Below are 25,173 nucleotides of genomic sequence, written 5' to 3'. Positions count from 1 at the left end.
GGATGGGGGTTTTTTTGAGGGTAAGGGGAGGCAGCACACTGCAGTTCCGCTTTTGCTGTGTCCCACTGTGGAGACTTTCCTTCACTTCCTATATCACAGACACAACAGGCAGTGAAAGGAAATCTCAACAAGAGGGAATTCCCCACCAAGACAGCTGTCCCCATTGGAGGATTTCCCCCCAACTCCTGTTCTGGTGACACCTGAAACATTCTGGGTTTTCCATCATTTTTTGGCCCGGTGACAATGCTCACCATGAAAAACAGGGTGAATCTCACCAGCGGGGACACAGCATTAAGCACCCTTGTAAGCCCACCCCCAACCCACTTCAACTCAGTTTCCCCCCTGCAGTACCCTTTTTTTGTCACTAGGTGACATCCATCATTCAACCCACTTCTACTGACCTCCACCGCGCTTCCCCGCTGCTCCTTGCTTCATCACAGCCAACGCAGATCAGGCAGTCACAGTTCTGGGTCAGAGCTTATGTGGTCACCCCCTTTGTCATGTGACCAGGTTACATATTCCCCTATATGCAAACGCACCAGTCTAGATACGTCAGGATTTAGAGAGAGATACAGTGAGGCAGGATTACCAGGTCTTTTTATTCACTGAACAGATATGACCCGTGTGTCTCCAGGTTTCAAGTAGAACTCCATCCAAACATAATAATTAAAACAAAATAGTCCATTAAAAGATAAAATTATGAACCAGCTTTTGCTGCAATATTCCCCTGTAACCCGGAAAGTTTTCCCCTGTAGTACCTTTTTTTTTCCACTAGATGTCCACCATCATTCAACCCACTTCCTCAGAGGTAAAGTCATCCCGGACATGCACCCAACCTGTGACTGGACAGTGAAAGGAGAAGCAGCACAGTATTGAATGAACTCATCTCTCCGTCACCCTACTCTCTCACTCTATCAGCAAGCATAAACCAATGGGCTCTTTGTGCTGCTTCTTCCTCCCACGCTCCAGCCCTGCTGGACAAGGATTGCAAGAGGCTGATTCAAGGTCACATTGAGGTACACTGCTTGTATTTATAAAATATATTTATTGATGTACAGTATCATTGATTACAGAGCTGCATTCATTTGTATCTTTTTTTCATCTACCCGGAGCTTAAGACCTCCCGAGGCCCCAAATCCCCCCTTTATGTACCCTGTTTTTCCCCTTTAAGAGGGCTTGCTCACGTCTGAAACCGGTTAAAACCTGTGGAGGTGGAACTGACCTTTGCCCCCCTTCAAATTCTGGTAACCCCCTATCTCTCCCCCCCCCGGGTACAGTTCAGCTTCAAGGTAATACTGACACTTTGGCCCCAAATCCTCCTGTTTTTATTCACCCTGTTTTTCCCCTTTAAGTGGGCGAGCTCAAGTCTGAACATAGCTTAGGTGGTGGAATTGACCTTTGCCCCCTTGAAAGTCAGATACCTGCCCCGGGGACTAACCGTGGGGCACCACATTCTCTCCATATTGTTATTTACCCTGCTTTTCCCCTTTGAGTGGGCTAGTTTAAGTTTCAACATGGTTTAGGGGTGATGGTAACCCTAGTCCACTTGTAAGGTACCCCCCCGGGGTCCGGTTACCAGATATGGAGTTGTCCTGATATAAAGTACATCTCATCTTTGGTTATCTGTTAGGACATCCACATGCCCTCCCGCAACGTTCCTTCTGCTGCCACAGATCGGATAACTCTTGCGGCGAATACTGTGGTGAGGACAGCATCCCGCTCTCGCATGTCTTCTCACACAACCAGTTTTCGTCTTGGTAGCGCCGGGGGCCGATGGCGGACATCCAGATGCCCATACTCACATCTTCTCCCTGGTAGGTCTTTAGCTGGTTGGCATTGTCAGCGAGCCAGCGTACGATATCTTGCGATATGACATACCCAGAACCGCAGGTAAAGGGAGGGTAGGCAGGGCTCAGGTACTCCAGCTCCTGCCATTTGCCGGTACGGTCCACGCCCCAGTTCAGGCGGAAGTTGCCCCACCAAGCATTGGGCCCCTTCAGTTCTTTGGCCTCCAGGGCCCGGAAGACGTTATCTAAGTCAACGAAGCAATCATCGTCCGTCTTCAGTAGGAAGTCGAAGTAAACGGAACCCTCTAGCCAGCGGTAGAAAAGCAGCAACTTGCGTGGGACGTTCCGGTAAGTGTCCACCAAGTCCACAAAGACAATGTCCCTGTGGGTGTCACTCTCCTCCCGCAGGTCGGACTCCTCTGCCGTAAGTTTGGCCTGGTACTCTTCCAAGCGCTGTGGGCGGGTGTGCAGGTGCTGTAGAAGGGCTTCACCATCATGGATGGAGTAGATGAAACCTCCCGCGATGCCCTCCACACCCTGTGAGAAGTCATAGGGTAGCAGCCCTTCCTCTGCTGTGATAAGACGCAGGACCCCACCGCCGTTGTTTAGGGTGACCTGGTGAACGCTCCATATGGGTAACCCTTCTGAATCATGGCTGTCCCACCGTATGGTACCATGGAAACCTTCTGGAAGGATAAACTGCTCCACTGGCTTGTAACAGATTTCAGTGGTTGACTCTTGGTTGGTCGGGGTGACCCAGGTGGTTGTCCCGAGGCTGTTTGGGGCCACCCGGGAAGGTGTCCCGGGGCTCAGTGGGGTGAACCGGGCTCCGCACAGCGGCTCCTCATGTTCAGCCTGGAAAAGACGAACGCTAAAGTTGCGGGTAGACCCTGGACACCAAGCTCCCAAGCGAGTGATGATTATAGGGTGGAGGACTCGGAAGGTGACACTGAGTTGGTTGTGGGTGGAGCTAGAAGGCAGCGGACCGGTAAAGGCCGGGACCTCACGATGAAGTGTGGGGGAAGTAATATTTAGCAGTTGGCAGGAATAGGGGTCCTCACGATCCTCAGGGGGCACCGAGCAGGGCTCAGAGCCAACAATGAAGCGCAGGTAAGGTTTGTGGGGCCTCTGGGAGCCCCAGGTGTTCCGGATCGTGTCCCGAAGTGGGCGGTGCTGGCGGGCTGACAGTATACCAATCACCAGTGGGTGGTGTGAATTGGAGAAGAGCCACAGCTGTAAGAGGAGCCCCAACACACCGGGACAAACCAGCAGCAACAACAACCGACGCATCTACACTCACACTGGACACCAGAGAGCCGCCAACCAATAGAAGGGAAGTTCTGAGATCAGCCTATACCTGGAGATGGATCTGATTGGCTGAGAAGATTCTGGTTCTGTGACGATTGGTTCAGAAGAGTTTGGCTCTGTGGTGATTGGCTGAGAAGAGTCTGGGTCTGTGGTGATTGGCTGAGAAGAGTCTGGCTCTGTGGTGATTGGCTGAGAAGAGTCTGGCTCTGTGGTGATTGGCTGAGAAGAGTCTGGCTCTGTGATGATTGGCTGAGAAGAGTCTGGCTCTGTGGTGATTGGCTGAGAAGAGTCTGGCCCTGTGGTGATTGGCTGAAAAGAGTCTGGCCCTGTGGTGATTGGCTGAGAAGAGTCTGGCTCTGTGGTGATTGGCTGAGAAGATTCTGGCTCTGTGGTGATTGGCTGAGAAGAGTCTGGCTCTGTGGTGATTGGCTGAGAAGAGTATGGCCCTGTGGTGATTGGCTGAGAAGAGTCTGGCTTTGTGGTGATTGGCAGAGCTTGTCAGGAGCATTTACTGGATATGCCTGTCATCGTAGTGAACCTTTGATCCTATTGGCTGTGGTGGATATTTGAAGTGATTTCCTGCAGGGGACAGATGGGAGGGGTTGAAGAATTCTTACTGGCTGGTGACATCACATGCTGTCTTATTTCCGTATTCAGATCTGTAAAGTAACAAATAATAATAATTATTAATACTATGGTACACAACATAGTGCTCACCGACTACCCTTTCATTACATACTTTGCTACTACATACTTACTAACCACCGGCTGCCTTACCACTATGGACTGCTTACTGACAGCACTGTTACTACATAGTCAGGTCCATAAATATTGGGACATCGACACAATTCTAATCTTTTTGGCTCTATACACCACCACAATGGATTTGAAATGAAACAAACAAGATGTGCTTTAACTGCAGACTTTCAGCTTTAATTTGAGGGTATTTACATCCAAATCAAGTGAAAGGTGTAGGAATTACAACCGTTTGTATTTGTGCCTTCCACTTTTTAAGGGACCAAAAGTAATGGGACAATTGGCTGCTCAGCTGTTCCATGGCCAGGTGTGTGTTATTCCCTCATTATCCAATTTACAAGGAGCAGATAAAAGGTCCAGAGTTAATTTCAGGTGTGCTATTTGCATTTGGAATCTGTTGCTGTCAACTCTCAATATGAGATCCAAAGAGCTGTCACTATCAGTGAAGCAAGCCATCATTAGGCTGAAAAAACAAAACAAACCCATCAGAGAGATAGCAAAAACAATAGGTGTGGCCAAATCAACTGTTTGGAACATCCTTAACCGGTTGCCGACCGCCGCAAGTACATATACTGCAGCGGTCAGCCCCGGCCAGGCAAAGTGACGTACCGGTACGTCACTAGCCTGTAACTGGCTTGTGAGCCAATAGCAGGCGAGCGCGCCCCGGCTCGTTCCCTAACAAGTCAGTGTGTGTGACCGGCGGACCCGATGTCCGCCAGTCACTCGCGATCGTCCGCCGTTAGGGATGCACCGAAATTATCAGCCGAAAATGAGCCTATCTCATTTCGGCCGATAATGCGTTAACAGTGCCGAAATTAATATGGCCGCCGTGAGGAAGGAGGAGGGCGCAGCGCAGCGCAGGGCAGGTTTTAAAAGTCCCGCCTCTGGCCGGCCGCCCGCCTCTCAATGACGTCCCTACTACGATCTGTGCATTAATGAAGGGACATACCAGGCGGGAGGGCGGAGCGAGCGGCCGCTAATAGATAGAACTATGTGATCCTTCAATGTCAGCTCAGCGGGACTGTGTGTGAATGAGAACTGATCTGATCTGACCTGACACTGGGCGGGGGGAGCGGCCGCTAATAGCTGTAACTATGTGAGAGCTTCACTTCCTTGTCAGCGGAGATACATGCCTGACAAGGAAGTGAGGGGCTCACATAGTTATAGTTATTAGCGGCCGCTCCCCCCGCCCAGTGTCAGGTCAGATCAGATCTCATTCACACATAGTCACAGTCCCGCTGAGCTGACAGGGAAGGATCACATAGTTCTATCTATTAGCGGTCGCTCGCCCCGCCCTCCCGCCCGGACTGTCGGGGAATTGAAGAGAAGTGAAGCTCACATAGTGACAGCTATTAGCGGCCGCTCGCCCGCCCGGTGTGTCAGTTCATTCATGGACAGATCGTAGTAGTAGTGACATCACCGGGAGGCGGGCGGCCAGCCAGAGGCGGGACTTTTGAATAATGGACACCGTGACCGGAGGAGCTGAGTGAGTAGGAGAGGGACGCTGAGGCTGATGCGGGGGGGAGGGGGTGATAGCTGAGGCAGCTTACCATTGGTATTTGTACTAATTATGCAGCATGAGGGGGTTAATGTATTGTCACTGCTGCATTAGTGACCGACCAGTGGCAGTTAATTAACCCCTTTGTGCTGCATTAGTGCAACCAGTATCAGTGCAACCAGTGTTAATTAACACTGATACTGGTTGCACTAATGCAGCACAAAGGGGTTAATTAACTGCCACTGGTCGGTCACTAATGCATCAGTGACCAGCAGTGACAATACATTAACCCCCTCATGCTGCATAATACAAATACCATTGGTAATTAAATTAACCTATTGCCAACCCGTCACAGTACATAGACAGGTGTACGTCGCTGCCTGTTTTTTTGGTGTATGCCCCTGTTCCATCTATTTTAAAATTATTTGGGGGAAAAAGTCATTTTTGGTTTCGGTTTTCGGCCAATGGCATCCTGCATTTTCGGTTTCGGCCCCAAATTTTCATTTCGGTGCATCCCTATCCGCCGTGAAGGGAGAAAGGCAGGCGGCTAATGTAAACAAAGCCGCCTGCCATTCTTCCCTGTGTAAAAATGGAGATCACACGGTTCTACTATGTAGGACCGTTGATCTCTGTTCTTACACCAGTAGCCATGTCCAATCACAGTTAGAAACACGCCCCTAGGGACATACTTAACCCCTCCTTCCCCAATAAAGTTAACCCCTTCCCTGCCAGTGTAATTTTTACAGTAACAGTGCATATGTATAGCACTGATTACTGTAGTAATGTCACTGGTACCCCCAAAAGTGTCAAAAATGTCAGTCAAGGGTCCGATCTGTCCGCTGCAATGTCGCAGTACCGCAAAAAAAAAAAAAAAAAAAAAATCGCAGATCGCTGCCATTACTCGTTAACCACTTAAGCCCCGGAGGATTTGGCTGCTAAACGACCAGGGAGTATTTTGCGATTCGGCACTGCGTGACTTTAACGGACAATTGCGCGGTCGTGCGACGCTGTACCTAAACGAATTTGACGTCCTTTTTTTCCCACAAACAGAGCTTTCTTTTGGTGGTATTTGATCACCTGTGCGCTTTTTACTTTTTGCGCTATAAACAAAAAATGAGTGTAAATTTTGCAAAAATAACAATATTTTTCACATTTTTTTATATGAAATTCCCCCCCAAAAAAAAAAGGAAAAATCCAAATTTTTTAACATTTTCGGCCAATTTGTTTTATGCTACTTATTTTTGGTAAAAAAAAAAAAAAATCGCAAAAAGCGTATTTTTATTGGTTTGCGCAAAAGTTATCGCATTTACTAACATAGGGAAAGATTTTTGTCATTTTTGTTGTTTTTTTTTAACGCGTAATGGCGGCGATCTGCGTTTTTTTTTGCGGTACTGCGACATTGTGGCGGACAGATCGGACCCTTGACTGACATTTTTGACACTTTTGGGGTTACCAGTGACATTTCTACAGTAATCAGTGCTATACATATGCACTGTTACTGTAAAAATACACTGGTAGTGAAGGGGTTAACTTTATTTGAGAGGGAGGGGCTGTGTGTGTCCCTAGGGGCGTGATTCTTACTGTGATTGGCTGTGGCTTGAGGTGTAAGGACACTGATCAACGGTTCTAAATAGTAGAACCGTGTGATCAGTGTTTTTACACCGAGGAGAATGACAGGCAGCTTGTTTACACAAGCCGCCTGACTTTCTACCTCTCCCCCGACGATCGCCGAGTGACCGGTGGACATCGGGTCCGCCGGTCACACGCGCGGGGGGGGGGTCCGTGACCGCGCCTCCGCGGGCGCGCGCTCGCTCCCCAGACCCTCCCAGGCTAGTGACGTTAATTAACGTCACTCTGCCTGGCCGGGGCTGACCGCCGCAGTAAATTTACTTGCGGCGGGCGGCAAGCGGTTAAAAAAAAAAAACAACAAAAATGACAAAAATCTTTCCCTTAGTTAGTAAGCGCAATAACTTTTGCGCAAACCAATCAAAATAAGCTTATTGTGATTTTTTTTAACCAAACATATGTAGCAGAAAACAAATTGGCCAAAAATTAAAAAAAAATTTGATTTTTACATTTTTTTGGTGGGGAATTTCATATAAAAAAAAATGTGAAAAATATTGTTTTTTGCAAAATTGTTGCTCTTTTTTTGTTTATAGCGCAAAAAGTAAAAATCGCACAGGTGATCAAATACCACCAAAAGAAAGCTCTGTTTGTGGGAAAAAAAGGACGTCAAATTCATTTGGGTACAGCGTCGCACGACCGCGCAATTGTCCGTTAAATACACGCAGTGCCAAATCGCAAAATACCCCCCGGTCAGGAAGGGGGTAAAATCTTCCGGGGCTTAAGTGCTAAAAAAGAAAGAACGCACCGGTGAGCTCAGCAACACCAAAAGACCCGGAAGATCACAGAAAACAACTGTGGTGGATGACCGAAGAATTCTTTCCATGGTGAAGAAAACACCCTTCACAACAGTTGGCCAGATCAAGATCACTCTCCAGGAGGTAGGTGTATGTGTGTCAGATCAAGAACACTCTCCAGGAGGTAGGTGTATGTGTGTCAGATCAAGAACACTCTCCAGGAGGTAGGTGTATGTGTGTCAGATCAAGATCACTCTCCAGGAGGTAGGTGTATGTGTGTCAGATCAAGATCACTCTCCAGGAGGTAGGTGTATGTGTGTCAGATCAAGAACACTCTCCAGGAGGTAGGTGTATGTGTGTCAAAGTCAACAATCAAGAGAAGACTTCACCAGAGTGAATACAGAGGGTTCACCACAAGATGTAAACCATTGGTGAGCCTCAACAATAGGAAGGCCAGATTAGAGTTTGCCAAACAACATCTAAAAAAGCCTTCACAGTTCTGGAACAACATCCTATGGACAGATGAGACCAAGATCAACGTGTACCAGAGTGATGGGAAGAGAAGAGTATGGGGAAGGAAAGGAACTGCTCATGATCCAAAGCATATCACCTCATCAGTGAAGCATGGTGGTGGTAGTGTCATGGCGTGGGCATGTATGGCTGCCAATGGAACTGTGACTGCTGACAAAAGCAGCAGGATGAATTCTGAAGTGTTTCGGGCAATATTATCTGCTCATATTCAGATCAAATCCATTGTGGTGGTGTATAGAGCCAAAAAGATTAGAATTGTGTCGATGTCCCAATATTTATGGACCTGACTGTACGGTTTACTATCCTGCCACTACATACTGCTCACTATCCACTCTGCCACTACATATTGTTCACTGTCCTGCCACTACATACTGCTCACTGACCTTCCTTTTACTACATACTGACCACCCTGCTACTACATACTGCTCACTGACCGCCCTGTCACTACACACTGCTCACTGATCTTCCTTCCACTACACACTGCTCACTGATCTTCCTTCCACTACAAACTGCTCACTGACAACTCTGCCACTACATATTGTTGACTGTCCTGCCACTACCTACTGCTCACTGACCACCCTGCTACTAAATACTGCTCACTGACTGCACTGCATACAGTTTACTGCCCTGCCACTACATACTGCTCACTGACTGCCTTGCCAATACATACTGTTCAATGTCCTGCCACTACATACCATTTACCGATCTTCCTTCCACTACATACTGATCACTGACCTCCCTGCCTTTACATACTGCTCACTGACCACCCTGCTACTACATACTGCTCAATGATCTTCCTTCCACTACATACTGATCACTGACCTCCCTGCCTTTACATACTGCTCACTGACCACCCTGCTACTACATTCTGCTCACTGACCTAGCTTCTACTACATGCTGCTCACTGACCACCCTGCTACTACATACTGCTCACTGACCACCCTGCTACTACATACTGCTCACTGACCACCCTGCTACTACATACTGCTCACTGAACTTCCATCTACTACATGCTGCTCACTAGTAGTGAACAAGCACGTAGCAGTCGTGTGAAATGCGTCTAAAAAAGAACAAAGGAACTTTTCTTCATTGGATTCCGTGGTGGTGTGCGGCCATTTTCTTCTTTCATGCTTCTCCTGGTGGCGAGCCAAGGTTTAGCACCCACCTTGAATCGTGGACTTTGACTAGCCTGAGCGGTGTTATCTCTCTTCATTGTACATGCTGCTCACTGACCTGCCTTCTACTACATGCTGCTCACTGATCTTCCTTCCACTACATACTGCTCACTGACCACGCTGCCACTACATACTGCTCACTGGTTGCCCTACCACTACATATTGCTCACTGATCTCTCTGACACTACATACTGCTCACTGACCCTACACACTGCTCACTCTGAAACTACATACTGCTCACTGACCTCCCTGACACCACACACTGCTCACTGACCTCCCTGACACTACATACTGCTCACTGACCTACCTGACACCACACACTGCTCACTGACCTCCCTGACACCACACACTGCTCACTGACCTCCCTGACACTACATACTGCTCACTGACCTCCCTGACACCACACACTGCTCACTGACCTCCCTGACACCACACACTGCTCACTGACCTCCCTGACACCACACACTGCTCACTGACCTCCCTGACACCACACACTGCTCACTGACCTCCCTGACACTACACACTTCTCACTGACCTCCCTGACACCACATACTGCTCACTGACCTCCCTGACACTACACACTTCTCACTGACCTCCCTGACACCACATACTGCTCACTGACCTCCCTGACACTACACACTGCTCACTGACCTCCCTGACACCACACACTGCTCACTGACCTCCCTGACACTACATACTGCTCACTTCCCCGACACCACACACTGCTCACTGACCTCTCTGACACCACACACTGCTCACTGACCTCCCTGCCACTACACACTGCTCACTGACCTCCCTGACACCACACACTGCTCACTGACCTCCCTGACACTACACACTGCTCACTGACCTCCCTGACACTACATACTGCTCACTGACCTCCCTGACACTACACACTGCTCACTGACCTCCCTGACATTACACACTGCTCACTGACCTCCCTGACACTACATACTGCTCACTGACCTCCCTGACACTACATACTGCTCACTTCCCCGACACCACACACTGCTCACTGACCTCTCTGACACCACACACTGCTCACTGACCTCCCTGCCACTACACACTGACCTCCCTGACACCACACACTGCTCACTGACCTCCCTGACACCACACACTGCTCACTGACCTCCCTGACACCACACACTGCTCACTGACCTCCCTGACACCACACACTGCTCACTGACCTCCCTGACACTACACACTGCTCACTGACCTCCCTGACACTACACACTGCTCACTGACCTCCCTGACACCACACACTGCTCACTGACCTCCCTGACACCACACACTGCTCACTGACCTCCCTGACACTACACACTTCTCACTGACCTCCCTGACACCACATACTGCTCACTGACCTCCCTGACACTACACACTTCTCACTGACCTCCCTGACACCACATACTGCTCACTGACCTCCCTGACACTACACACTGCTCACTGACCTCCCTGACACCACACACTGCTCACTGACCTCCCTGACACCACACACTGCTCACTGACCTCCCTGACACTACATACTGCTCACTTCCCCGACACCACACACTGCTCACTGACCTCTCTGACACCACACACTGCTCACTGACCTCCCTGCCACTACACACTGCTCACTGACCTCCCTGACACCACACACTGCTCACTGACCTCCCTGACACTACACACTGCTCACTGACCTCCCTGACACTACATACTGCTCACTGACCTCCCTGACACTACACACTGCTCACTGACCTCCCTGACATTACACACTGCTCACTGACCTCCCTGACACTACATACTGCTCACTGACCTCCCTGACACTACATACTGCTCACTTCCCCGACACCACACACTGCTCACTGACCTCTCTGACACCACACACTGCTCACTGACCTCCCTGCCACTACACACTGACCTCCCTGACACCACACACTGCTCACTGACCTCCCTGACACCACACACTGCTCACTGACCTCCCTGACATTACACACTTCTCACTGACCTCCCTGACACCACATACTGCTCACTGACCTCCCTGACACTACACACTGCTCACTGACCTCCCTGACACCACACACTGCTCACTGACCTCCCTGACACCACACACTGCTCACTGACCTCCCTGACACTACATACTGCTCACTTCCCCGACACCACACACTGCTCACTGACCTCTCTGACACCACACACTGCTCACTGACCTCCCTGCCACTACACACTGCTCACTGACCTCCCTGACACCACACACTGCTCACTGACCTCCCTGACACCACACACTGCTCACTGACCTCCCTGACATTACACACTGCTCACTGACCTCCCTGACACTACACACTGCTCACTGACCTCCCTGACACCACACACTGCTCACTGACCTCCCTGACACCACACACTGATCACTGACCTCCCTGACACTACATACTGCTCACTGACCTCCCTGACACCACACACTTCTCACTGACCTCCCTGACACCACACACTGCTCACTGACCTCCCTGACACCACACACTGCTCACTGACCAGCTCACATCCCTCACAAACCACTGCACACCTCCATCTGACAAAGATCACTTCTGGCCACTTCCTACCCACCAGCTGACAGACATCATTCCATGGACGCCATGGAGAGCCGGCAACACGGTCATGGGCAGCCAAGGTTTAGTGATGAAGGTGGGAGGGAAGGCTCACTGATAGAGGTGGGGGGGGGGTTTCTTGATGGAGGTGGGGAGGAAGGCTCAATGATGAAGGTGGGGGAGGGAAGGCTCATTAATGGAGGTTGGGAGGGAAGGCCCATTGATGGAGGTGGGGAGGAAAGGCTCATTGATGGAGGAGGTGGGGGGGGGGTTACTGATGGAGGTAGGAAGGAAGGTTAATTGACGGAGGTGGGGGGAGAGGCTCTTTGATGGAGGCAGAGAGGGAAGGCACATTGATTAATGCGGGGAGGAAAGGCTCATTGATGGAGGCGGGGGGGGAGGGGCTTACTGATGGAGGTAGGGAGGAAGGTTAATTGATGCAGGTGGGGGGGAGGCTTATTGATGGAGGCAGAGAGGGAAGGCTCATTGATTGAGGCGGGGAGGGAAGGCTCATTGATGGAGGCGGGGAGAGAAAGCTCAAAAGGTGGAAGGGTGGGGATGGAGGTTTATTGATGGAGGTGGGGAGGGAAGGCTCATTGATGGAGGCGGGAGGGAAGGCTCATTGATGGAGGCGGGAAGGGAAGGCTCATTGATGGAGGTGGGAAGGGAAGGCTCATTGATGGAGGTGGGAAGGGAAGGCTCATTGATAGAGGCGGGGAGAGAAGGCTCATTGATGGAGGTGGGGAGTGAAGGCTCATTTATGGAGGCGGGGAGGGAAGGCTCATTGATGGAGGCGGGAAGGGAAGGCTCATTGATAGAGGCGGGGAGAGAAGGCTCATTGATGGAGGTGGGGAGTGAAGGCTCATTTATGGAGGCGGGGAGGGAAGGCTCATTGATGGAGGCGGGAAAGGGAAGGCTCATTGATGGAGGTGGGAAGGGAAGGCTCATTGATGGAGGTGAGGAGTGAAGGCTCATTGATGGAGGCGGGGAGGGAAGGCTCATTGATGGAGGTGGGGGGGGCTCACTGATGGAAGGAGGAGGGAAGGCTCTTTGATAAAGGTGGGGAGGGAAGGCTCATTGATGAAGGTGGGTGATGGAAAGGATCCATGATGGATGTGGGGGATAGGAGGGCTCATCGATGGAGGTGGGGAGGGAAGGCTCATTGATGAAGGTGGGTGATGGAAAGGATCCATGATGGACGTGGGGGGTTGGAGGGCTCATTGATGGAGGTGGGGAGAGAAGGCTCATTGATGGAGGCGGGGAGGGAAGGCTTTTTGGGGCAGGTGGGGGAGGGAAGGCTCATTGATGAAGGTGGAGGATGGGAAGGATCCATGATGGAGGTGGGGGGGCTAATTGATGGAGGTGGGGAGGGAAGGCTCATTGATGGAGGTGGGGAGGTAAGGCTCATTGATGGAGGTGGGGAGGGAAGGCTCATTGTTGGAGGTGGGGAGGGAAGGCTCATTGATGAAGATAGATGGGGGCTCATTGATGGAGGTAGGTGGGGAAGGAAGGCTCACTGATGGTGGTAGATGGGGAAGGAAGGCTCACTGATGGAGGTAGGTGGGGAAGGAAGGCTCACTGATGGAGGTAGATGGGGAAGGAAGGCTCACTGATGGAGGTAGATGGGGAAGGAAGGCTCACTGATGGAGGTAGATGGGGAAGGAAGGCTCACTGATGGAGGTAGATGGGGAAGGAAGGCTCACTGATGGAGGTAGGTGGGGAAGGAAGGCTCACTGATGGAGGTAGGTGGGGAAGGAAGGCTCACTGATGGAGGTAGATGGGGAAGGAAGGCTCACTGATGGAGGTAGATGGGGAAGGAAGGCTCACTGATGGTGGTAGATGGGGAAGGAAGGCTCACTGATGGAGGTAGGTGGGGAAGGAAGGCTCACTGATGGAGGTAGGTGGTGGAAAGGATCCATGATGGACGTGGGGGGTTGGAGGGCTCATTGATGGAGGTGGGGAGAGAAGGCTCATTGATGGAGGCGGGGAGGGAAGGCTTTTTGGGGCAGGTGGGGGAGGGAAGGCTCATTGATGAAGGTGGAGGATGGGAAGGATCCATGATGGAGGTGGGGGGGCTAATTGATGGAGGTGGGGAGGGAAGGCTCATTGATGGAGGTGGGGAGGTAAGGCTCATTGATGGAGGTGGGGAGGGAAGGCTCATTGTTGGAGGTGGGGAGGGAAGGCTCATTGATGAAGATAGATGGGGGCTCATTGATGGAGGTAGGTGGGGAAGGAAGGCTCACTGATGGTGGTAGATGGGGAAGGAAGGCTCACTGATGGAGGTAGGTGGGGAAGGAAGGCTCACTGATGGAGGTAGATGGGGAAGGAAGGCTCACTGATGGAGGTAGATGGGGAAGGAAGGCTCACTGATGGAGGTAGATGGGGAAGGAAGGCTCACTGATGGAGGTAGATGGGGAAGGAAGGCTCACTGATGGAGGTAGGTGGGGAAGGAAGGCTCACTGATGGTGGTAGATGGGGAAGGAAGGCTCACTGATGGTGGTAGATGGGGAAGGAAGGCTCACTGATGGAGGTAGGTGGGGAAGGAAGGCTCACTGATGGAGGTAGGTGGGGAAGGAAGGCTCACTGATGGAGGTAGGTGGGTGGGTTGCCCTATGAAGTCCAAACTAACTGAAGAGCTACTGGAGCCCACACTGCTGGAAATACAGTGGGTACGGAAAGTATTCAGACCCCCTTAAATTTTTCACTCTTTGTTATATTGCAGCCATTTGCTAAAATCATTTAAGTTCATTCTTCTTCCTCATGAATGTACACATAGCACCCCATACTGACAGAAAAACACAGAATTGTTGACATTGTTGCAGATTTATTAAAAAAGAAAAACTGAAATATCACATGGTCCTAAGTATTCAGACCCTTTGCTCAGTATTTAGTAGAACCCCCCTTTTGATCTAATACAGCCAGGAGTCTTTTTGGGAAAGATGCAACAAGTCTTTCACACCTGGATTTGGGGATCCTCTGCCATTCCTCCTTGCAGATCCTCTCCAGTTCTGTCAGGTTGGATGGTAAACGTTGGTGGACAGCCATTTTTAGGTCTCTCCAGAGATGCTCAATTGGGTTTAAGTCAGGGCTCTGGCTGGGCCATTCAAGAACAGTCACGGAGTTGTTGTGAAGCCACTCCTTCGCTATTTTAGCTGTGTGCTTAGGGTCATTGTCTTGTTGGAAGGTAAACCTTCAGCCCTGTCTGAGGTCCAGAGCACTCTGGAGAAGGTTTTTGTCCAGGATATCCCTGTACTTGGCCGCATTCATCTTTCCCTCGATTGCAACCAGTCGTCCTGTCCCTGCAGCTGAAAAACACCCCCACAGCATGATGCTGCCACCACCATGCTTCACTGTTGGGACTGTATTGGACAGGTGATGAGCAGTGCCTGGTTTTCTCCACACATACCGCTTAGAATTAAGGCCAAAAAACGGAATTTTTGTAAAATCTTACCTGTAAAATTCCTTTCTCTGAGTCCTCCGACAGTCGCCGCCCACTTCATATTCATCACCAATGGGGTTATGTCCTTTATTCCGTAGGAGTAGCTAGGCAATAGAATATGTTAGTACAAAGACTTTTAACATATCCCACCCCCAGGGGGTGGTCCCCTCAGTACATAACCCTCCACTTCCTGTATCCAACTCAGTTTCAGTGGAATAGCAGTAGAGAGTACATCAAAACCCCAAAAGAGGGGCGGGGGCGGCGACTGTCGGAGGACTCAGAGAAAGGAATTTTACAGGTAAGATTTTACAAAAATTCCGTTTTCTCTTACGTCCTCCGACAGTCGCCGCCCACTTCATATTCATCACCAATGGGGATGTCCCAAAGCAGTGAAAATATGAGGGGTGGGAAGAACTCAGCCGCGCCCAAGGCAACGCCGTCTCCCCATCAGAGAAAGGAACCTTACCAAAGGAAGGAAACCAGTTGGGCATAAGAACAAAACACTCGCTCAACAGGAGCAAGAAAACCCAGGGAAAAAACAAAAATCCCAAAAAGCCACAGAACCCGTAACAAGGGCTCTAGGAAACTGCCGCACTAAGAACCTTGCGGCCAAAGGAAGCATCAGCCGATGCCTGAACATCTACTCTGTAGAATATCGTGAAAGTGTGTACAGTCGACAAGTCGCCGCCTCACACACCTGGGCCACAGAGGCCCCATGACGACAGGCCCAAGACGCACTCAGAGATCTGGTAGAGTGCGCCTTCACAGGTACAGGGGGAACTTTCCCCCTCAAAGCATAGGCCTGATCAATGGTCCGTCAGAGCCATTTGGCGATTGTAGAAGCCGACGCCGCCATGCCCTTCCGAGGACCTCCCGGAAGGACAAACAAGGCATCCGACTTGCGAGAAGACTCAGTCGATTTGAGATAGACTCTAATCGCCCGGACAACATCCAAGGAGTGAAGCAACACCTCCGTCGGAAGCTTCGGCTTCGCGCAAAGCGAAGGTTTGACAATGTCCACATTGAGATGAAAGTCCGAAACCCTTTTTGGAAGAAAAGAAGGGTTAGGTCGCAAGACCACCTTGTCCAAATGCACAACCAGACACGGAGACTTGCAGGACAAGGCTGCCAGCCCCGACACTCGACGAGTCGAGGTGATAGCCACCAAAAAGGCGACCTTCTTGGATAACAAAGACAGCGAGATCTCCCTGAACCTTTCAAAAGGAGCACGCTGCAATACTGATAGAACTAGATTCAAGTCCCAAGGGGGAAGAGGGTCCCTCCTAGGAGGGATCAGATGACGTACCCCCCGCACAAAAGTGCCAACCAAAGAATCAGATGCCACAGGCCGTTGAAAAAGAACGGCCAAAGCAGACACCTGACCCTTGATCGTGGCCAGCGCCAGACGCTGGTCAACACCCGTCTGAAGGAAGGGCAACACCCTAGACACCGAATAAGTGTCAGGAGAGAAACCCCTGGATTCGCACCAGGCAAAATACGCCTTCCAAGTACGGTAATAACCCTTCCCCGAGGAAGACTTCCTCGCATTTATTAAGGTGTGAATGAACTCAGGGGAAAGACCCCTGTTCTTCAGGACCTCGGATTTAACAGCCAGGCCGTCAAGACCAGCGACTGTAAAGCAGGATGGAAGATCGGTCCTTGCGACAGAAGATCTTCTCGAAGAGGCAGACGCCACGGGGCGTCGATTGCCAGATATACGAGGTCTGCGTACCAGGACCGGCGAGGCCAGTCCGGTGCCACAAGAATCACCGTGGTCGGTTCCGCGAAGGAACCTGGACAGCAATAGAATCGGTGGAAACGCATACATCAGTTGGTGCTGATGCCACGGGGCAACCAACGCGTCCGACGCGTCTGCCCGAGGATCGCGCGTCCTTGCCATGAACCGTGGTACTTTGTTGTTCAGACGAGACGCGAACAGGTCTACCTCCGGAAGACCCCACCTCGCGCACAACACCTGGAAGACAGCCGGGTGAAGGGACCATTCCCCCTGGTCCAGGGTCTGGCGGCTCAGATAATCCGCCTGCCAAAATTTTCTCCCCCGGAATGTGAACTGCCGATATTGCCGGGACATGCGTCTCGGCCCAAGACAGAATCGCGGCCACTTCTCGAGCCGCCCGGGCACTCCTGGTGCCCCATTGGTGATTGATGTAAGCCACCGCCGTGGCATTGTCCGTCTGCACCCGAACCGGGTTCCAACGACGAAGACAGAGGAGTATCGCTCGCAGTTCCAGAACGTTGATCGGAAGGGAGGATTCCTCCGTCGACCAAACACCCTGGGCGGACAGAACGCCCAGAACACCACCCCAGCCCGACAGGCTGGCGTCCGTGGTGATCACCGTCCACGAAAGGGGACGAAAAGACTTGCCCCCCGATATTGAGGGGGATTGAAGCCACCACAGAAGAGCCCTTCTGGTCTGAGAACTCAATGACATCTGGAGATCCAGAGACTGCGGACGCCCGTCCCACTTGGACAATATCTCCGCTTGGAGATCCCGTGTGTGAAACTGGGCGAAGGGAATCGCCTCGAAAGCCGAGACCATCAATCCCAGACACCGCATGCACGTCCGAATGGACGAAGATGGAACGTCCCTGAGGGACCTGACTGCCACCTGAAGAGCTGCGAGTTTTTCTTCCGGCAGGAAGACCTTCGCCTGGACAGAGTCCAGAACCATACCCGGGTAAGAAAACCGAACCGATGGGCACAATGTCGACTTTGGAAAATTGATCGTCCAACCAAACTCCTGCAGAGTCTGCAACATGACGGACAGATCCTTCTCCAGACTCTGGCTGGTCGCAGACCGAACCAGAATATCGTCCAGATACCCCAGAACCGAAATGCCCTGGGCCCTCAACAAAGCCAGAACCGGTGCCAGCACTTTGGTGAACACCCTCGGAGCCGAGGCGAGACCAAAAGGCAACGCCACAAATTGGTAATGATCTTCCGCTATGGCGAATCGAAGGTACCTCTGGTGACCCTCGAAAATCGGGATGTGAAGATACGCATCCTTCAAGTCGATGGAAGCCATGAACTCCCCCGGAACCAGGGCAGCCACCACCGACCGCAGGGATTCCATGCGGAACTTGCGCACCCGCACAAAGCGGTTCAGCGCCTTCAAGTCCAGAATCGGACGCACCTAGCCCTCCTTCCTGGGCACGGTGAGCAGATTGGAATAGAACCCTCGAAATCTGTCCCGATGAGGCACCGGGACCACCACTCCCTGAGCCCTCAGGTCCTGCACCGCTAGATGCAGGTCCCGCAAACGCTCCGGGGATAAGAGAAGACTGGAGGGAAAAAATCTGCTCTCCGGCCGAGAGAGAAACTCGATCTAGTAGCCAGATCGAACGATTTCCCGTGAATTGGGTGAGGGCGCCCCTTCAGGCCGCACTGTTGTGGGCCGCAGAACCGGATTGGCCGGACTTTTGCTTACCTGCCCACGGCTTCTTGCGGGAGCCTTGACCCTTGGACGGCTTGCCCCAAAGTGTGACCGAAAGGCACGAAAGGACCCCTGAGGGGGCCGAAATAAAGCATTCTTTTTTCCCAGGAGCCGTCTCAGTCTTGTGGGATTGAGGTAAGAGCGTGCTCTTACCCCCCGCGACCCCTTTAATTAGGGCATCCAGGGATTCGCCAAAAAGGCGAGAACCATCAAAAGGCAGATTGGCCAAGGTCTTACGTGAAGATTGATCCACAGACCAACACTTCAACCAAACCAGGCGGCGAGATAACACCGCCACACTGTGTACACGTGCAGCCAACGGAACCATATCCAGGTCCGCATCACACAAATACATGACACCCTGGTGGATTTGATCCACCATAGCCAAAGTCGCCTGGGGGGCAGAATCAGCCACCAGGACACGCCTAAGCACCTGCGTCCAGCTCGCGACCGCCTGGGCCGCCATAAGTGAAGCAAATAAAGCTTTCAACATAGAACCCATAATAGAATAGGTACGACGGGCAAGGGACTCCATCCTCTTGTCCGTGGCATCCCGGAACACCGGGGTGTCTTCAGCAGGAATCGCAGTGGACTTGTTCAAAACTGCTAACGCATGGTCCACCGGAGGTGGGACACACCAACGCCCAGCAGTAGCGGGCGTAAAAGGATAGCGCAGCTTAAACCTACTTGGTACAGCAAAAGGTTTGCGTATATTACGCCATCGTTCTTTCACAGCGCGCTGAAAATCATCAGTGCATGGAAACATCTGCGATGATTTGCGCCTTTTCTGCGTCCCATAAGCCGCCAAGGCAGCTGGAGGACATGTTTTCTCCTCCAAACGCAGAGTTTGCCTGACAGAAGCAACCAATTCATCCATGAGTGCAAGCTCTTCAGACGAGCCAGGGGGAGAATTATCAACCCCCTCTACCTCAGCCTCCATTTCTGACCCTATAAGGTCCAGGGAGGAACGAGACCCCGATAAGGAGATCTCTGCCACAGCAGCCCCAGTACCATCACCCTCTGAAACAGAGGAAATTGAAAACTCTGGGCCTTTTAGAGGATTGAGCAACCACCAGCATTTGCACCTGAGTCGCAAGGCTAGCCACAATCGCAGCCAAATCCCCCCCCCGGGGGGGGGGGGGGGGAAACCGCAGTCCCCTGGCTTCCCACTAAATTGGCAGGAAACTAGTATTCCTGAGAATCCATGCCCTTGTAGCAGCAAAAATAAAAGGGTGACTGCCCCTTTAAGAGAGCGCTGCGAACGTAGCCCACTCAACAAGGGACCCCCACAGGGACAAGTATACCAAGGCAGGATACAGGGAATAAAAAGAAATGAACCTGGAGAGATCGGTGCTGCTGCTGCTGCCTGCGGTGCTCCTGAAGGAAAGGAAATGCTGGCATACAGGGCGCTCTATGAAAGCCTATGGAGGCTACAAGAAAATGGCCGCCATGCATGTAAAACATGCGGCCGGAGCGATCGCAGCCAAAATGGCTCCGTTTGGCGCCGAAACCGCCGCTCCCACACCCCATGAGGGAGAAGTAAAACACACCATCTGCCCAAAAAAGGAACATGGTAAACCGCCGCAGCGGCGCTGTAATGTGCCCCAAGCATGAGAACTCAAGCCCCACAGCACACAGCCGTTCACACAGACAGAAAACTGACACAGAGTGCAGCCAGCCCCCCCTCCTGCAGCCCACAGCATGCAATGTGAGAGATAGGGAAAACGTAATAGTGTGAACACAGGGCAAGGTACACAGTCCCAGACTGACACCCCCCAGACAGACAGGTCCCCACATAAATGCACTTACCTCTTAAATGGCGTGGGGGACCCGCACAGGCGAACAAACCGCTGCACATGAGGCAGGGAGAGTCGCATCCAGGACGCATCAGAAGGTGGGTTGAGAAACCGCACAGCGTCCAGTGAGGTAGCCACCTCACCTAGCATCCCTGCACGGAACAGGGATGGGTCGTTCAGATAACTCAGGAGCGATACCTGACTGAACGCTCGATGGCGGGCTGAGAAACCACTGACCCACAGCCTGCTACCAGGGGGGTCAGCCCGAGACGCAGCCCGCATGATCCTCTTCTTCCGAAGAACTAACTAACGCTGGTAAAATAACAGCTAACAAGAAAGAGAGAAAAAACTGAAATAAAATCCAAAGAAAGGAAAGAGAGCTGAGACAAGTGCCCCAGCACAGAAACATCCAGCTACTCCTGACAGCTAGACAAATGAAACTGAGTTGGATACAGGAAGTGGAGGGTTATGTACTGAGGGGACCACCCCCTGGGGGTGGGATATGTTAAAAGTCTTTGTACTAACATATTCTATTGCCTAGCTACTCCTACGGAATAAAGGACATAACCCCATTGGTGATGAATATGAAGTGGGCGGCGACTGTCGGAGGACGTAAGAGAAAGTTCTATTTTGGTCTCATCAGACCAGAGAATCTTATTTCTCACCATCTTGGAGTCCTTCAGGTGTTTTTTAGCAAACTCCATGCGGGCTTTCATGTGTCTTACACTGAGGAGAGGCTTCCGTCGGGCCACTCTGCCATAAAGCCCCGACTGGTGGAGGGCTGCAGTGATGGTTGACTTTCTACAACTTTCTCCCATCTCCTGACTGCATCTCTGGAGCTCAGCCACAGTGATCTTTGGGTTCTTCTTTACCTCTTTCACCAAGGCTCTTCTCCCCCAATAGCTCAGTTTGGCCGGACGGCCAGCTCTAGAAAGGGTTCTGGTCGTCCCAAACGTCTTCCATTTGAGGATTATGGAGGCCACTGTGCTCTTAGGAACCTTAAGTGCAGCAGAAATCTTTTTGTAACCTTGGCCAGATCTGTGCCTTGCCACAATTCTGTCTCTGAGCTCTTCAGGCAGTTCCTTTGACCTCATGATTCTCATTTGCTCTGACATGCATTGTGATCTGGAAGATCTTATATAGACAGGTGTGTAGCTTTCCTAATCAAGTCCAATCAGTATAATCAAACACAGCTGGACTCAAATGAAGGTGTAGAACCATCTCAAGGATGATCAGAAGAAATGGAAAGCACCTGAGTTAAATATATGAGTGTCACAGCAAAGGGTCTGAATACTTAGGACCATGTGATATTTCAGTTTTTCTTTTTTAATAAATCTGCAACAATGTCAACAATTCTGTGTTTTTCTGTCAGTATGGGGTGCTATGTGTACATTCATGAGGAAGAAGAATGAACTTAAATGATTTTAGCAAATGGCTGCAATATAACAAAGGGTGAAAAATTTAAGGGGGTCTGAATACTTTCCGTACCCACTGTATGAACGCTGGTTCTGATGGAAAGGTGTCAGAACACACAGATCGCAGTGTGTTGTATATGGAGCTGTGTAGCAGCAGACCGGTCAGGATGCCCATGCTGACCCATGTCCAAAGCCAAAAGACCCTACATAAGGCATGTGAGCATCAGAACTGGAGCATGGAGCAATGGAAGAAGGAATACCTGGTCTGATGAATGCAAGAATGGTTGCAGGAACACAATGATTTTGAAGCGTTCACTTGGCCAAACAATTTTCCAGATCTCAATCCAATCGAGCATCTGTGGGATGTGCTTGGTGCCAGATACAACAGCGTACCTTCAGAGGTCTAGTGGAGTCCATGACTAAACGGGTCAGGAAATGGGGACCTACCCAATTTTAGGTGGGTGGTCATTATGTAATGGCTGATCAGATGTGTGATTAAAGTACGGCATTAGATTAATGTTATGCTGCTTGTACAACCACGCCCATTTTAAAACGAAAGCCCCGCCCTTAATTAAAGTACATTCTCCGCTAACAACGGCTCGCTGGACGCACAGCGAAAAAGGTGATCCTGGAAAATTTTAAAAATGTTGTCACCTCCGAGTGCTGGGAGCCTCAGATCCCTCATATAATGATACAATGTATGTGGGATGTGATTATATACAATGTACAGTATTTCACAAAAGTAAGTACACCCCTCACATTTTTGTAAATATTTTATTCTATCTTTTCATGTGACAACACTGAAGAAATGAGACTTTGCTACAATGTAAAGTAGTGAGTGTACAGCTTGTATAACAGTGTAAATTTGCTGTCCCCTCAAAATAACTCAACACACAGCCATTAATGTCTAAACCACTGGCAACAAAAGTCAGTACACCCCTAAGTGAAAATGTCCAAATTGGGCCCAAAGTGTCAATATTTTGTGTGACCACCATTATTTTCCAGCACTGCCTTAACCCTCTTGGGCATGGAGTTCACCAGAGCTTCACAGGTTGTCACTGGAGTCCTCTTCCCCTCCTCCATGATGACATCACGGAGCTGGGGGATGTTAGAGACCTTGCGCTCCTCCACCTTCCATTTGAGGATGACCCACAGATGCTCAATAGGGTTTAGGTCTGGAGACATGCTTGGCCAGTCATCACCTTTACCCTCAGCTTCTTTAGCCAGGCAGTGGTCGTCTTGGAGGTGTGTTTGGGGTCGTTATGTTGGAATACTGCCCTGTGGCCCAGTCTCTGAAGGGAGGGGATCATGCTCTGCTTCAGTATGTCACAGTACATGTTGGCATTCATGGTTCCCTCAATGATCTGTAGCTCCCCAGTGCCGGCAGCACTCATGCAGCCCCAGACCATGACACTCCCATCACCATGCTTGACTGTAGGGAAGACACACTTGTCTTTGTACTCCTCACCTGGTTGCCACCACACACGCCTGACACCATCTGACACCAAATAAGTTTATTTTGGTCTCATCAGAGCACAGGAGATGGTTCCAGTAATCCATGTCCTTAGTCTGCTTGTCTTCAGCAAATTGTTTGTGGGCTTTCTTGTGCATCATCTTTAGAAGAGGCTTCCTTCTGGGACGACAGCCATGCAGACCAATTTGATGCAGTGTGCGGTGTATGGTCTGAGCACTGACAGGCTGACCCCCCACCCCTTCAACCTCTGCAGCAATGCTGGCAGCACTCATACGTCTATTTCCCAGAGACAACCTCTGGATATGACGCTGAGCACGTGCACTCAACTTCTCTGGTCGACCATGGCGAGGCCTGTTCTGAGCGGAACCTGTCTTGTTAAACCTCTGTATGGTCTTGACCACCGTGCTGCAGCTCAGTTTCAGGGTCTTTGCAATCTTCTTATAGCCTAGGCCATCTTTATGTAGAGCAACAATTCTTTTTTTTCAGATCCTCAGAGAGTTCTTTGCCATGAAGCGCCATGTTGAACTTCCAGTGACCAGTATGAGAGAGTGAGAGCGATAACACCAAATTTAACACACCTGCTCCCCATTCACACCTGAGACCTTGCAACACTAATGAGTCACATGACACCGGGGAGGGAAAATGGCTAATTGGGCCCAATTTGGACATTGTCACTTAGGGGTGTACTCACTTTTGTTGCCAGCGGTTTAGACATTAATGGCTGTGTGTTGAGTTATTTTGAGGGGACAGCAAATTTACACTGTTATACAAAGCTGTACACTCACTACTTTACATTGTAGCAAAGTGTCATTTCTTCAGTGTTGTCACATGGAAAGATATAATAAAATATTTACAAAAATGTGAGAGGGGTGTACTTACTTTTGTGAGACACTGTGTATACAATGTATTGGATGGGAAGTATGATACAATGTATGGGATGGGATTATATACAATGTATATGGGATGGGAAGTATGATACAATGTATTGGATGGGAAGTATGATACAATGTATATGGGATGGGAAGTATGATACAATGTATATGGGATGGGAAGTATGATACAATGTATATGGGATGGGAAGTATGATACAATGTATTGGATGGGATTATATACAATGTATATGGGATGGGAAGTATGATACAATGTATGGGATGGGAAGTATGATACAATGTATTGGATGGGATTGTATACAATGTATGGGATGGGAAGTATGATACAATGTATGGGATGTCAGTTCCCTGGAAATCTCCCTACACCTGGAAGAACTCGGGGTCTCTCCATACACACAGATAAAATATCACACACCTTCATCTGGGGGGCCCCCGGGGGCCACACTCTGCACCCTCCGTGTAGCTATCTCTAGCCTGGGCTCCCGGAAGTGCAGAAAACCAGACCTAAACCGCTGATTGGCTGGCTGAGCCGTCAGTCAAGATAGGGGCGAGCTATGAGTCCAGGTGGATTCTGGGAGGTGTAGTCTTCTATACTGCGACCGCTTCCGTCCCGAATACCGCGTTTATTTCTGGTCTAATCAAAAATGGCCTCCAGAGTCCTGACGGACAGGCTTTGACCTCTAGTGTCTGGAATGCTTTCCAATGGAATTAGTTTATTTCCGCACTACCGCAAA

General features: G+C 50.6%; 1 protein-coding gene across 1 annotated transcript; it reads right to left on the bottom strand.

Annotated features, from left to right (window-relative positions):
• Positions 1-1,255: 1,255 nt before the first annotated feature.
• Positions 1,256-24,891, bottom strand: B3GALNT2 (beta-1,3-N-acetylgalactosaminyltransferase 2). The gene is made up of 2 exons (XM_082270703.1): positions 24,855-24,891; positions 1,256-3,754 (listed from the first exon to the last, which is right to left on the bottom strand). Exon 2 carries the CDS (start codon positions 3,075-3,077, stop codon positions 1,620-1,622), a length of 1,458 nt encoding a protein of 485 aa, XP_082126829.1. The 5' UTR covers positions 3,078-3,754; positions 24,855-24,891; the 3' UTR covers positions 1,256-1,619.
• Between the last annotated feature and the right edge of the window lie 282 nt (positions 24,892-25,173).

The sequence above is a fragment of the Pelophylax lessonae genome, assembly GCF_965119305.1.
Source record: "Pelophylax lessonae genome assembly, chromosome: 1".
Taxonomy (NCBI): Eukaryota; Metazoa; Chordata; class Amphibia; order Anura; family Ranidae; genus Pelophylax; species Pelophylax lessonae.
This window is presented reverse-complemented; position numbering and strand designations above follow the sequence as displayed.